General features: G+C 40.2%; 1 protein-coding gene across 1 annotated transcript in view; it reads left to right on the top strand.

Moving 5' to 3' along the window:
- Positions 1–1,934: 1,934 nt before the first annotated feature.
- Positions 1,935–16,089, top strand: part of LOC130871005 (zinc finger protein 431-like) — a 230,268-nt gene continuing 216,113 nt past the window's right edge. The window contains exons 1-5 of the mRNA XM_057764059.1: positions 1,935–1,966; positions 12,333–12,459; positions 12,647–12,707; positions 13,474–13,559; positions 13,815–14,566. Of these exons, the coding sequence (XP_057620042.1) occupies positions 1,940–1,966; positions 12,333–12,459; positions 12,647–12,707; positions 13,474–13,559; positions 13,815–14,566 (1,053 nt within the window). The 5' untranslated portion in view covers positions 1,935–1,939. The remainder of the gene's footprint in view (positions 1,967–12,332; positions 12,460–12,646; positions 12,708–13,473; positions 13,560–13,814; positions 14,567–16,089) is intronic.

The raw sequence follows: 16,089 nt of genomic DNA, 5'->3' as shown, positions 1-16,089 counted from the left end.
TTGTCTCAAAAAACCAAAAAAGAAAAAAAAATCAGACATAGAGTGTGGAGGAACAAGGGACTTTATACAGGGAGAGATCAGCAATTAGACTTTGATATGACAGTATATGTCCAAGTTAATGCAGCTGCCAAGAAGGCCTGGTATAGACTTTCGTCTTCTAAAGAACAGGCCGAGGAGTTGTCTAGTATAAGACAGAGACCAGATAAATTATTTCAAGACTTTGTCTCCAGACTGACACAGACATCTAATAGGTTGATCGGAGATACAGAAGCAGGGCAATCGATAGTTAAAGAGCTAGCATTTGAGAATCCTAATGCCGTGTGTAAAGCAGCTCTAAAACCTTTCAGAAAGCAAGGTGTCATTGTGTACAAATGGCAGCACAATATGCCACAGTCAGCCAACAAATGGCACCTAAATGTAGGTCTGACCAGTGAACCCCAAAACACACAGAAGTGTGGTCAGGTGTACAAGGGAGCATGTGAGGGATGCCACAAGAAAATTGCCCCACAGGTGGAGAGGTAAGTAAGAGTGCTCAGAAATTAGTAGTAGATATAAAAAGGAAAGAGTAAAGCTGGGCATAAAAGTGGGAGTAAAAATGCAAATATTTGTAAACATGGCACAAGGAAATAATACTCAATTATCTGTACAGTTGCTAAGATGGATTTTGATAGTCAGAGGAGCTGAAAAGAAGCAGAGACAAAGGCAGAAATTTTTAGAGTTTTTAAATATTATAGTCCTCCCACAGCACTGGCGGTGTATCCACTGCCATCTCAGACAGCTCCAAGACTTGGAGAGACCAAAATAAGTTTTGCCTTCACCCCTGCAACCAGCAGTGCTGTGGTCACCAAGCCACAGCTTCTCCCACTTCTGCCTGGGTGAAAAGAATGAAGGGGTATGGTGTTTGCCCTAGAATTGGCCTAGGTTACTGCTGAGATTGGGGTAGTCCAAGCATACATGCTGTGGCCAGCTGAGTCTGACCCATGCTGTGCCAGGGAGCCAGGAAAGGCAGACAGGAAAATTTAAAGGGCTATACCTCCCACAGTCAGCACCCAGAGTCAGCCAATGGAAATACCTATAGGATAATTGACCCATGAGACAAAAAGCCTATAATAGATAAATCTATGGCTTTTAACAGAGGAGAGATTCAGAATTCTTCTAATTTTGTGATTACAAAAGATAAAATAATAAACCAAATATATTAAAATTCAGTATGACTGTACCCACTTAAGCTTAAGAATGTGGCAGTCTCAAAGCCTCTGTAATGGTGGACACCTGAGAACCTGAGCTAAATTTGTCAGCTGGTCATAGTCTGTAATGGGACATAGTCTGTAGCTATCACACAATCTTCTGGCAGGAGAAAAAGATGTCAACTTAGTTGTCATTTGGTGCTTGTGTTGCTCTCACGGCTGTCAGAAGTGCCTGTGACTCCTGGTGTCAGCCTGAAGCCAAAGAACAAACATCATCTTTGGTTTCCTAAAATCTGTACTCATTAGTATTCTGTGCACACTTCCATTTTTGAACAGAGGAATCATTCTACTCCAAATTGTGTAATGGGCTGTGCTAGCTAGCCACGTCATGTCAGGAGGATGAAGGCTGTGTGGTTGTGGATTGCAGGAAGATAGCTGTGTCATCTACTTGATAGAGGCATGAGTGATATTGAAATTCATATGTCTGCAGATCTGTAAAAGTCTGGGTCTGGGGTGAAAGCCAGAGCCAAGGAATCCCGTGCTGTGTCTTTAAGCACACTAAAAAGCTCCGGGAGGTGCTCTTGTCACTCAAGCCTCACTAGCCAATCAAGACCTGCAGGCGGACCTGTCAGTCAGAAGTCAGGCAGGGCACTTCCTGGCGTCCTGCTGCTGGATTGATTTTAAAGCTGAGCAGGCGCCGGTGGATTGTATTCTGTGCTGGGAGTGCTAGTGTAGCGAGCTCTGAGGAGAACATGGGTGAGCCTGGAAGCCACGACATGGTGAGTGAGGGGTTGCTGTCCCAAGATGAGGAGGAGAGGATGATGAGCCATGGGAGACAGTGTGGCACGCCCTCCCCAAGCGAATGTCGGAACCTGCTGTTACCATCAGTGTTCTCTGAGGTCCCATGTGGTCCTTGAAACTCCCCAGAATTAGGTCTTGGCCTCTGAATAACTTCCCTTTGTGGGCTGCATCTGTGAATAACATTTCCAGCAGGGTGTTGTGTGTAGAAACATCTTTGTGGTCCACATCAACATACGTACGGAAGGCAGGATCCCAAACTTGGAGATGCCTAGTTTTTCTATTATCTTTCAGAAGCTCTGCCCTTGATTTAACATTTAGGAGTAAGATCCCTTTGGAGTTAATTTTGTGGAGTTTGTAAATGGCATTCTTGCATTCGTTCCCACCATGATATAAAGGCATCACCAGTGCTTAGAAGATGTTTAGCTGAGGAAGCCTGCCTCTAAATAATCGAAGATAGCAAAGTAGTGTGCTAACTAGGCCTGTTAGTGATTAAGATGCTAGGATACAAAATTGTTTATGAGGATTGTTTAAACATTTGGCTCTAGACCATGACAGAGACACCACTGATTTATAAACAGCCACTACTCCTGTCCCAAATCAATGAAGAAACCTCTAACGTGCTGCTCAAGGTCATTATGGGATCATAATGAACATGAGGGTATGGTGTGACTTAAAGGTCCAGTTCTTTTTAGAGAAAATTATAGTTCTGTCAGATGTATGTGCTGAGAGAAGTGACAGTCATTTGAAAAGGAAAATGCTGGTGTGTTGAGAGCTGGCCATATCAATGGTGTCTTTCCATTTAGGGTCCAACTCATGGAGAAGGAACTTAGCTCCTCTCAAAACCAGGGATGCTCTTGGCAGAGCCAGGAACAGCCTAGTGAGTGTCTAGGCCTTGGGGTTTTGCCTAAGGTCCTGAGTTATGGAGAATAAAATAGAACTCTTTCATTGAAACCAGGAATATGTTTGGGAGAGATGGTAAGGATCTGGAACCAGTGCCTTTCTGGAGAGGTTCTTCAGATCCTGAGAACCCAACTCTTCCCACCACAGTGATCCATGGCCCAAGGCCACTTTGGGCATAGTCCATAATATTCTTGAGATAGCCGCTGTTTTTGTTGTGTTGCACTCTTTTTTGAGACAGGATTTCTTTGTGGCTTTGGAGCCTGTTCTGGAACTAACTCCTGTAGACCAGGCTGGCCTTGAACTACCAGAAATCTGCCTGCCTCTGCCTCCCAAGTGCTGGGATTAAAGGCATGTGCCACCACTGCTGGCTTTGATTCAAAATTCTTAAATGACTGTTTGGCCTCAGACTTTTAAAATTACCCATTTGAGTCATGAAGTCAACTATTCGTTACACTCACAGGAGAAGTATCTGATGTGGAACATGGTTTCTGCCTTCAGACCAGAGTGGAAAGAATAGTTTACTGAGTGCACTGCAGGGAAATGGGAGAAAATCAGCTGCTGGAGTCAGCAATCTGAGAAAGAACCTGATTGTGGCAATGTGGTAGTTTCAATGTTATTGGCTTGTATAATCTTATAGGGATTGGTGCTATTATAAGGTGTGGATTTCTTGGAATCTGTATCTTGTTGGACGAAGTGTGGCACTGGGGATGGGCTTTGAGAATTCCTATGTTCTGGATACTGCCAAGCATTTCAGTCAACTTTCCTGTGCCCTGCATATCAAGATTTAACCAGCAGCAAAATTATCCTGCGCAACATATTCTCCCCACCGTAATGACAATGAACTGAACTTCTGGAAGTCTAAATGAGCCACCCTGATGAAATGTTTTTTATAAGGGTTATGGTGCTCATTGTATCTCTTCACATCCATAAAATTCATAACTAACACAGGTGGTTTCAGTAATTTTTTTTGGTTTTGATGCAGAATTTCTCTGTAGCTTTGGAGCCTTTCCTAGAACTAGCTCTTGTAGACCAGCTTGCCCTTGAACTAACAAAGATCCACCTGCCACTGCCTCCTGAGTGCTGGGATTAAAGGGGTGTGCCATCACTGCCCAGCTCAGTAATATATTTTAATAATCCAGGATGTACTAGTTCATGTCATGTGAATGAATACAGTCCTGATTTGTGAGTTTATAATAAGAAGGTTAGCTTGAGCCAGTGAATATTGAATTTCAAATTAGGTAACTGTCCTGTGCAGATATGTTCAATCCTGCTTGACCCTGTTAATACAGCTCCAAGGAATGAGAAACAGGCCATTGAGTGTAACTCTGTATGTCAGGTTTCAGATCTCAGCAGCAAACATGAGCCTGTGAGCAATATCATTCTGTCTTTTATCAGAGGCATGCCATCTTAAAAGGGAATGGCCTAATCCTTTTCAAAGTCAGTATACTTGAGGTTTATCTTACCGATTTTTAAAATACATTATTCTCATCTTTTTAAAAATCTCTTTATTTGTATTCTCTTTCAAATTTCATTTCTTTAAATGCATTATTGTTCTATTGTCTGTTCTGTTCTCTTCCCTACTTTTTTAAAGTATTGTATTCCTGTGTCTCCTGAATGTTATTGATTTACTGATTTATCTTTATATCAACATGTTTTCTAGGCAGGCTTTCCCCCACATTATGTACCTGAGAATTGCTTTGACCACAGCTAATTCTGCCTCTGTTGCCCAGTGCTAGGGAAACACTCTTGTAACTCCTCCAGGCTGTGCTTTGACTGGTCATTGAGAAGGAAAAATAGACCAATTAATGAGTGACCTCTAATCCATCTGGCTTTTCCTGGGGACTCTCAATTAAAGACAGACATGTGAAAGAATTGAGTTCATTTACCTACTCTGAAGCTGTTGAAGGCAAAGTGCAGAAAGGGGAGGGCATGAGAAAATATAAGAGAATTGCTGCTTTCATAACAGTTAAAATTTATTGGAACCCAGAAGAGTATACAGTCAATGCACAGACCAATAGGCAGATACACGGGAAGTGTATATGTACTCATCCACATGGAACAACCTATTTTGCAGAGCTGTGGGAACACTTGTCTTTTGGAAATGTCACCATCATATCTGTAAAAACCATGTTAAGCCACTATTCTTCCCTTTTAAATTGGCTTCATTCCCACAACACCACAGCAGCAACCTCTGCTTGATCAGTGGAGTGACCTTGCTCCATTTCCCCATAAGATGAAGCCTTGGAGCAATGGCATTCACTCTTTGTTCTAGAACTCAAATTTACATAGAGTCAACCCCACAAAAGTATTTGCTAACAAACCACATAAAAATTTCTATAGAAGACAGGCACTGAGCAGGAATGCACTATGCCCTACCTGTGCTAATCCTGGGTGTTCCCAGAGGTGTGTATCACAGCAGAGATTAGATGAGGACTCTGGGTGAATCAAGGATTCTGGGATGTTTAATATCTTTATCTAAGGGCTAGGAATGTCAGATACTTCCCTTTGGATGCTGGCTTTCTAGGTCGGGTCACCTGTCCTGTAGTACTGCTGTGTTAGGTTCTTCCTGCCACTTTTGTGAATTTGATATGCCTATTATTGTCCTTGCCTATGGATTTTTTGGCAATGTCTGTAAAAACTAGAATTCTCATAGAGATCTGCCCCTACTCTTACTCTTCTTCGCCTCCCCTACTTCTACTAGTTCCCTTTACTCTCCTTCTTCTCCTTATTCTTCCTTTCCTCCATGCCCTCTTCACTTCAGTTTTCCTCTAGCATAAATAATAAAGAAGATGCAAAGGTAAAATAACTGAGTTAAATGTTTTACCCTGAGATCCTTGCTTGCCATAAATATCCAGTTCTGAAACCTAAGGGGGTACTTGGGCAGTACTCAAGGCTTCCAATAAAAATTAGTAATATGGAATTTTGTAATCAGTATTAGATGATTGATAAATGGCATGAGTGGCCCTTTTTGGTGGTCCAAAGACAAAAACAATGAAAAAATCTGAAAAAAGAACTGACTTTATCATGAAGCCCAATTGCTGTAGTTTTACTACTTCAACCAATATACAAGATCTCTGTAAACTGTATGACCTTGCCTAACAGGACGATTGTCCCTATTTACTCAGGAGATCTTGTCTATTTCCCCTTTTCAGGTGGATCCATATTTGTTTCTGTTAGGTTCTCCTTGTTACCTAGCTTCTCTGTGGTTGTGGCCTATAGACTGGTTATCCTTTGCTTTATAAGTAGTATCTACTTTTGAGTAATACTGTTTTCTTGATTTTGAGTCTGAGTTCCCTCAAACAGGATGGAATTTTCTAGTTCCATCCTCCATTGGAAGATGTCATTTTTTTTTTTACCACTGAGTAGTACTCCCTTGTGTAAAATGTACCACATTTTCTTTTATCCCTTCTTTGGTTGAGGGGCGTCTAGTTTGTTTCCACATTCTGGCTATTACAAATAATGCCGGTATGAACATAGCTGAGCAAATGCCCTTGTGGTATGATTGACATCCTTTGGTATATGGCAAAACGTGTTATTGCTGGTTCTTGAAGTAGGATGATTCACAGCTTTCTGAGAAACTAAAATACTGATTTCCAACGTTGTGCAAGTTTGCATGCCCACAGGCAGTGGAGGAGTGTTCTCCATACTCCATATTCCCTCCAGCATAAATTAATTTTTGTATTCAGAAAATTTAGTATATTATTCTGATTTCCTTGAGGTTTTGTTGGTTTGGGTTCTGTCTGTGGCAAGACAGTTTTAGTTTCCTTTTCCTGAATTTAGAGGTTTGCCTTATTTATGTGGAGATCTGTGTATTCCAATTGTTGCTATCTTTATGATGTTTTTCTGCTCCTTAAGTGATTGATATGGTGAATTTACTGGTTTTGATTTTTACAGGTTTCTCATATATTATGGTCTTTTAGAATTAGATTCACCTGTCAACATGATGTAGCCTAGAGTCTTCTGAGGAAACATCAGTTGAGGGCATGCCCATTCAGAATCACTAGTTACTATGTCTGTGAGAAATTGTGTTGATTGATGACTGATGTAGGAAGACTCTTCCCTTGAGTCTGGCAATACTCATAAGTAAATGGAGCTTGACTGGATAAGAGGGCTAGCTGAGTTTGAGACAGTGACCAAATGAGAGAAAACTAATAAATCTTTCCCCATAATTTTTTTTACTTCAATTGCTATCTTGAATTTCTATCCTAAGATTCCATGATGATGGGTTTGTGATCTGTCAGTATCAGTCAAGTAAATATGGTGATGCTTTTGATTACAATTAAGTCACAGCAAATAACAAGGAAGTTATAAGAAAACGTGGTACGACAGAGTGATATTGTTACTACAAAGGTGTTGAAATTGATGACTTTTGGAAGATTGCTGAAGATATTAGGATTGAGATGGCAAAATCCCTAGAAACGAACACAGAGAGCTTCACCAGTCATTCTTATGGGACTGAAAAGATGGGAGCGTTGAGAGGAATGCAGACAGTGAAGGTGGACTTCATAGGAGTTCAGTGGGAAGTAGACTCCATGAAAAATTAAGCTAGAGGTCATTGGATTATACTTTTGTCCCAAACAATTCGTACTTTCTCTATTACCTGAAAATTGAGTAAGCTGAAATTAAAAAGCAGAGGCTGATTTCTTAAAAGTATTGATTCAGTTGGGTAGGTTTTACAGATGGCTGATTCAGGTCTACAATAGAAAATTAAACAAGTGGAACAGAAAGAAATGAAAAAGTCTTTTTGGTAATGAGAAAGCTCTGGATAGTTTCAGGTGGTAGAAACTTTCAAGTAGATTGTCACCATTAAAGAAAATCCCTTGCTATAGAGAGGAAGCCTAGCAAGGTGCTCTAATGGTAAGATCCCATCTAGCTAAACCTTCTTGTATTGATGGATGGAGCAAGCAAAGGGATTCCTAGGTCCAGGAATCAACTTCATGCAAAACCTACTGTATATCTGATCCATGCAACTTTGGTGGGTTCCAGTCCAACTTAGAAGCCAAACTTGTCATGATCCCTTATGTGCTGATTCTAGGAACGAGAAAGATGTCAAACATAAAGATCGTGGATTCTCCCTCTGTGGGTTCAGCTCAGCACTATTGTATCTACCTGCATTTGGCAGGGTCAGAAACCTAGTGAGGAGCCTTTGAGAGTTTATTGCCTGAAGCTCTGAAGAAGAAGTTTGTGTTCTTTTGAGAACACGGGATAGTGACATAGCCAAGCTAGGAGGCATTTGCCATGGACAGCTGCATACAAAGAGTGGAACTAGCAAATGAGTGACGAGAATGAACAGTTACAGAGATGGAGCTATCTGAGTTGTTTTAGAATGAAGCCCCTTGAGTCTGAGATACAATTGAAGGATTTTGTTTTCATCCTGCTGAGTTTTAATCTTGCTTTGGTCCAATCTTCCCCACAGCGTTCACATTCCTCTTTCTTTTTCAATTTTCTCTACTTTCGCTTCTTTCATTCCTGTCCCCTGATCCCCTCTCCTTCATATCTTCTCCTCCATTGTCCTTCTTTAAAGAGAAGATCTCCAGGGATATCAACCAAACATGACATATTGTTTCGGACTGCAGACCCTCAGACCTTGAATTTTCTATGACGCTTTGCCTGCTGGAGTGAACAGCTGGTTTTCCTGTGAGCATGCAGTTGCTGTGAGCATGAGACCTTCATGAGTTCCTGATGGCACGGGAGTGGTTTCTGGTGGGTTTGCAGCTAAAAATCCCAGAAGCTTTGGCATGGCCATTTATTAAGGAGAACCCTATATAAGCTGCCCTGGAACACAGTAAAATCAGCATTCTTGTTTAAGAGTGACCCATGTCTCTGTGTGTTTATCAATCTCCAGTCCCTTGCCTGACTCCTGAACCTTTTCACAGTCCAGGCACTACACTACAACATGTGAAGTTAAGTAAGACTAGGCATAAGCTCTCACCTCAAGGCTTGAAGAAGTAACCCAATAGGAGAAATAGGGTCTCAAGAGCAAGGAAAAGAGTAAGAGACACCTCTCACACAGTATTACTTGTGTTGCAGCTGTATTAGAATATTGAGGGCTTGTTGTAGTAGGATGGCTGGGCTCAGGTGGGGACATACTGCCATGGCTGTTGTTTGTGTTATTAAACCGTCATCTACGTATCTGGGTTGTGGTGATTATGAGTCTCGGTTCCTATTTCTCATTTTCTCTATTTTGAAAGTGTGTTTTATTCTTTGGTTTCTATTTGCTGTCTGTTCTTCTGGTTCTTGTGGCCTATGGTTCAACAGAGGTCCTTCATATCCATGTTTGGAACTAGAAATTGACAGATGTGGTCTCTGTTCTGCCAGGAAGTCTTTGTGGAAGCTGGTGGCTGAGAAAACATGAAGAGAGGGGGTGGATTGGGGACTGTGTGGTGTGAGGGACTTTGGGAGTGGACATGTCAGTGTGCAAGTGGCCTACATGGACTTCTCACAGCTGCTGTGTCTTGTTCAAACAGAACATCCCCACCTATTTTGAGGCTAGGACACAAGGACAAAAAGGTAGGTGGGATGGGAACAATGTTTGGAGGGTGTACTCAAAGAGTGGAGGAGATCCATGGGTGGACAGCCTGCCTGGATTTCAAATGACTGATGTGGACATTGCTTTATTAGTTAGTCTTTGTCTAAGTTCAACAACCTGTTCTTAACTAAATGATCAATATACTTAGCCATCAATAAAATGTACATCAAAAGAGCTTTTTGAATTCACCTTACACCTGTCAGAATAGCGGGGTTCAATAACACAAGGGACAACTCATCCTGGCAAGGATGTTGAGTAAGGAAAACAAAGCTGTGTAGCTTTGAACTGGGAGAGCAAAGCTGTGTAGCCACTATGGAAACCAATATGGCAGTGCCTCAGATAATTGGGAATCTATCTACCTTAAGACTCAGATAAACCACTCTGGTAGTTTGAATGTAGTTATACCAAATAATCTCCTAGGGAGTGGCACTATTAGGTATGGCTTTATTAGACTGGGTTATGGCCAATCAAGTCAATATCATGATTGTTATAAGAGACTTCACACTGAAACAAGTGTTTCAGCCTATGACCATCTTTGAAGTTAGACTAAATACATTTTTTTATCATGGGATGACCATGAATATTTATGGATCAGGGTCATAATGTAGTTGATTGAAGGAAAAGGTCCCAGATTAGAAGTGGTTGAACACTTGTCTCTCCGGGGTGCTCTTCTTTGTTATATTTGTGGAACAATTAGTGGGAGAAATCTTTTGGATGAAATTCCTATATTGGTGATTGGATTTACATGTATATAGCCTCAACCCATCTCTGGTTATGTGTGTCCTGATGTTATGACTTTACTGCCATTACAGATGTTATCACTTAATGAGAAAACATACAGTTGAAGCAATTGCTATTCATTTTTAATCCTTTTGCTATCCTGATTTCTATTTTAGTTTTTTCTTTTTCCTTTTGTTTTTGAAAGACAATATTTTTCTGTGTAGCTCTGGGTGATGAATGTAGCTCCTTAGGTCATGCTGTTTTCCACTCAGAAATACAAATGATCCTGGCTTCTGCACAGAGGGAGTAATGGCAAAACAACATACTTGTTTATTTGTGTGCATGTGTGTGTGTGTGCGCGCGCGCGCGTGTGTGTGTGTGTGGTTGTTTGTGTGTGTGTGTGTGTGTGTGTTGTTTTATTGTCTGATGAGCCTTGAATGTAGGTTTTTAATACATTTCAATGATAAACTTCTATGCTGAACTGTTGCGGGAGCTCCTTTCGCTCCTTCACCAATAGCCGCTGAGATACCAGCCCATTGGGGCATGGTGTCTCTCCCTTTAAAAAAGCGGCCCCTTCCCTCCGCTAGCTATCTGGCTTCCTGCTCCCCTTTCAGCAATTAGGCTCCCTTCCTGATAGAGAAGAGGGCTGTTGTCTGGGATGGTGATCTGTAAGTTTTTCCCCCTTAAATAAATAACCATTCTATTAAACATAATTCCAAATTGGTGTGGGATTGTTTGTGACTTACGCCTTCACTGAACTTCACCTACATCTTGAAATTTGAAGTTTGGTGAAGGGTATCATAATCTTTCCCAGGAGAGTAGTATCCGTGACATTAATACCTCTGCCTTCTGAATCATTGCACTGCAGGAGTGTGACTTTCTACCTGCCTCTAATTTTTTTCTTTTGCATGCTTTCAATGAATACGAGGTTGTATCTGTATACAAGTGTATGTATCACATGTGTGCTTGTTCCTCATGGTAGTCACAAGAGGCCTGAGCACCTATGAAGTTGAAGTAATGGATAATTACAAGCCCCCTTTAGTACTGTCAATTGTGCCCACTTATATGCAAAAACAACAAGACTGCTTAATTGTTGACCCATCTCCCTTACTCTATGTTATTTATTATCATCATATGTAACGCTGATATTTTCTTTGGTCCATTTGTAACTGTTTAAACATGCTCTCCCTTTATTAAGATCTTAGTATGAAACAGTTTAAACTGGGCCATTACAGGTTCTGTAAGATGAATGAAGAACTAAAGTGAATACAAAAGTTTTTGTAAGTTCTTCAGTACATCCTCTGATTTCCTTTTACGTTTTGAGTGATTTTTGGATGGATAGTTGGTTTTATTAATTTGTAACTCTGGCTTACCTGTAACTTATTGCACAGGCTTTGACTGACATCAAACTCAATTTAATTCATCTGCTTTTATATTGATTGCTAGGATTAAAGGCAAGTGTCAGTATACTCAATTTCCCCATCTCTTTTTTAGAGAATCATTGTTCTTACTATTTCTGTAATGTTTTCTCAGTAGTGTTGATCTGCTTGCTTCTCTGTGTCTTTATGTCTGTCCATTGGCATTTCTTTCTTAAGGCTGTATCCTATTTAAAGGGGCAAAGAATGGCACATGTGAACCTCTTCTTCAGTTTCCTTCTAAAGTGACTGGACATTACATTATAATGTAATGTCATGGAAGAAGTATGGGAAGCTGCAACATTATACAAATATACCGTTTTAAAAGAAGTATCCAATGTCAGGATCACACTTTGTAGTAGGGAGCTGCTGGCTGTGTTCATGCCGCCCCAGCTCCCGGTCGCATGGCTAGCTTATGCCCCAAAATAACAACACACAGATTGTATTCATTTAAACACTGCTCGGCCCATTTCTATTCATGTGTGTAGCACCCCAAGGTGTGCTTACCGGGAAGATTCTAGCCTACGTCCATCCTGGGTTGGAGCTTTATTGCGTCTGCCAGGGAGAGGGGAGCATGGCATCTGCTCCAGAGAGCAGAGCTGTCGAGTCTGAGCTCACTTCCTCTTCCTCCCAGCATTCTGTTCTGTTTACTCCACCCACCTATGTTTTAACCTATGAGGGCCAAGCAGTTTCTTTATTACTTAACCAATGAAATCAACAGATTGATATATGACACTCCCACATCAACACTTTGTTTTACTGTTGGTTGAATTATTCTAGAATTCAGTGACCTTTGAGGATGTGCACATTGACTTCACTGAGGATGAGTGGGTTTTGCTGAATCCTTCCCAAAAGAGTCTCTACATAGATGTGATGCTGGAGACATACAGGAACCTCACTGCTACTGGTAGGACTGTGAACTTTTCTTTACATTTTAAAATAAGGGGACTACTCTGTATTATTTATTGATACTTTTGGTATATGTGTTTGAGAAAGAGTAAGAGTGAGCCAAATAATTAAGACATAGGTCACTTAAGATATTCAATTTTGTACATATTGATTAATATACTATTTACTTTTTGTTACTGTATTAGGCTACAGTTGGGAAGACCATAATTTTGAAGAGTATTGTCAAAGTGCTAAAAAACATGGAAGGTAATTTTTATTTACAACTTGGTATATATTTGTCTTTGAAGAAGTTTTAATTTATCCTGGAACATTTAAAGAAAAACAATACTATAAATGAGCACTGCTTAAAGTATATTGATGTGTATTAATTTCTCATAAAATCATATGCCTCAATATGACATAACTGGTCTATGTCTTCAAGGCATTCCTCTAAAAACAGAAGAGAAACAAATGATTCCTTACCTGATACCACCATTTGAGTCATAGTCCCATGAGAACTTTGCTGTAGAGCTGCCAATCCATTTAGTTTCATAGCACTCAGATATTGCACAGGGAACACACATACACACATTGATTAGATAATAACTATATGTTTAGAACTGACCAAAAAATTAAATACTCAGTAGTAAAGCCAGTGTAAATCATGTACTTGTGACTTTGCCAAACTTATTGAAAGAGTTAGTTTATGAGAGTCAAAAAGTCTCTTCTTTTTTATTATTTTATTATCTAATTAAAAATTTCCACCTCCTCCCTTTTCCTTCCCACTCCCCACCTGCCTTCCCCCTCCCTCTCCAGTCCAAAGAGTAGTCGGGATTCCCTGCCCTGTGGGATGTCCAAGGTCCTTCCCCCTCCATCCCATCCCATACTGGAGGAGAGCACCATGAATATAAAACTTAAAATCTTATTCCTCTTTACAATAAAGCAAAATTATAAAATTAATTCGTATAGATATTAAGATTCATCAGTGTAATGTACATGATGAAACTTTTGCATTTGCCAATTATCTTTGCAGGTGTGCAAGAAACCATAGTGGAGAGAAACTCTCTGAATATGCTCAATGTGTTAAATCATTTGCATATTATAGTCATCTTCAAAGGCATGAAAAAAATTATTCTGCCGAGAAGCCATATGATGGTACTCATAATGCTGAGGCCTTTGGAGGTACCAGTTGTCTCCAAATACTTAAAAGAAGAACACAAGCTGGAGAAAAACCAAATGAATGTAATCAATGTGGTAAAGACTTTTCATATGTAAGAAGTCTTCAAGTTCACAACAGAGCACATACTGGAGAGAAAACCTATGACTGTAATCAATGTGATAAAGCTTTTTCAAAATGCTCTGAACCCCAAATACACAAAAGAACACATACTAAAGAGAAACCCTATGAATGTAATGAATGTGGTAAAGTCTTTGCATGTAAACGTAGTCTCCAAATACATAAAAGAACGCATACTGGAGAAAAACCCTACACATGTAATCAGTGTGGTAAAGCCTTTTCACTGAACAGTAGTCTTCGAGTACATCAAAGGACACATACTGGAGAGAAACCTTATCAATGTAACGAATGTGGTAAAGCCTGTTCAAAACTCAGTATTCTACAAACACATAAACGAATTCATACTGGAGATAAACCCTATGAATGTGATCAATGTGATAAAGCCTTTTCACAAATCGGTCATCTAAGAACACATAAAAGAATACATACTGGAGAGAAACCCTATGATTGTGATCAATGTGATAAAGCTTTTACAGAGCGCTCTAAACTCCAAATACACAAAAGAACACATACTGGAGAGAAACCCTATGAATGTAATCAATGTGGTAAAGCCTTTTCATATATCAATAGTCTCCAAGTTCACAAAAGAGCACATACTGGAGAGAAACCCTATGAATGTAATCAATGTGATAAAGCCTTTTCACAAATTGGTCATCTAAGAACACATAAAAGAATACATACTGGAGAGAAACCCTATGAATGTGATCAGTGTGATAAAGCTTTTCCAGAGCGCTCTAAACTCCAAATACACAAAAGAACACATACTGGAGAGAAACCCTATGAGTGTAATCAATGTGGTAAAGCCTTTTCACATATCAATAGTCTCCAAGTTCACAAAAGAACACATACTAAAGGGAATGTGACTATAAATGTTTTGAAAATCTCTTCAGGCAACACACATTTACTTACATAAGACTGGGAAAAAAACAAGTCTACGAGTGTGAAATCTGTTCAAGCATTATGAAGTCTCTATTTTGTTTGCACCTGCAATATTATATGAACAAAAGTCCTGTGAATTCAATGATAACGTAACCGTTTTTGATTTTGTACTTTTCTTCAATTATATAAATACACTTATCTGTAGAATTTAGCTTGATTCAGGAAATAACCAGGCTTGTTTAAAGATAAACAATTATATTTTTACTTATTATAAGGGGAAATTCATGCCACAAGAATGGAAAGTCCACCCTTTTCGTCAAGATGGCGCCGAAAGCGAAGAAGGAAGCTCCTGCCCTTCCCAAAGCCGAAGCTAAAGCGAAGGCCTTGAAAGCCAAGAAGGCAGTGCTGAAAGGCGTCCACAGCCACAAAAAGAAGATCCGCACATCGCCCACCTTTCGGCGGCCCAAGACCCTGCGGCTACGAAGGCAGCCTAAATACCCCCGGAAGAGCGCGCCCAGGAGGAACAAGCTTGACCACTATGCCATCATCAAATTCCCCCTGACCACCGAGTCAGCCATGAAGAAGATAGAAGACAACAACACGCTTGTGTTCATTGTGGATGTCAAGGCTAACAAGCACCAGATCAAACAGGCTGTGAAAAAACTCTATGACATCGATGTGGCCAAAGTCAACACCCTCATAAGGCCCGACGGAGAGAAGAAGGCATATGTTCGGTTGGCTCCTGATTATGATGCTCTGGATGTTGCCAACAAAATTGGAATCATCTAAACTGAGCCCAGCCGGCTAATTCTAAATATACACTTTTTCACCATAAAAAAAAAAAAAAAAAAAAAAAAAGAATGGAAAGTCCAAGTTCCACTGTGTCCCATGGGAATGACCCAGATAGCAAGCACCTGGTCTATCCCAGTTTTTCTCCTGGGCTCCCGGAAGCCACACCTTAACTAGATTCCACTTCTTTAAGATGATTGGTTAACAAAGCTTCCCCTATTACTTATCCAGATGTAAAATTTGGTAGATGGGTATGAGTGCCTCTTCTGTGTCTGTGATAAATCATAATGTCTAAGTCAATTAATAAACGAGTTTAATGTGACTCTGGGTTCCAGATGGTTATTTGATTACCCTGACAGTGTTGTCCCAAGAAGTGTCTGGCATGACACCTACACGGGGAAGGTAAGAACTCATATACTCAGCTTGTAGCATGAACCAGGTACAAGAACTTGAAATGGTGTGTGAATGTGTACTCTCAGGGACAAACTCATGACATTTCTTCCAGGATGACATTATTTTCTAAATTTTCCCAAATGATGCCACTAATTGAGAATGATTAATTTCTGTAACTTCAAATTTACATTCTTGCTTTTTATTACATGAACCAAGTCATCATTGAGAAAAACTCTGGAAATAAGCCTTTAAATACCTCAACACCTGGGCTACAAGAATGAATGCTTAGAG

The sequence above is a fragment of the Chionomys nivalis genome, chromosome 3, assembly GCF_950005125.1.
Source record: "Chionomys nivalis chromosome 3, mChiNiv1.1, whole genome shotgun sequence".
Lineage (NCBI taxonomy): Eukaryota > Metazoa > Chordata > Mammalia > Rodentia > Cricetidae > Chionomys > Chionomys nivalis.
Note: the sequence above shows the minus strand (reverse complement) of the source record. Positions and strands in the feature narration are given on the sequence as shown.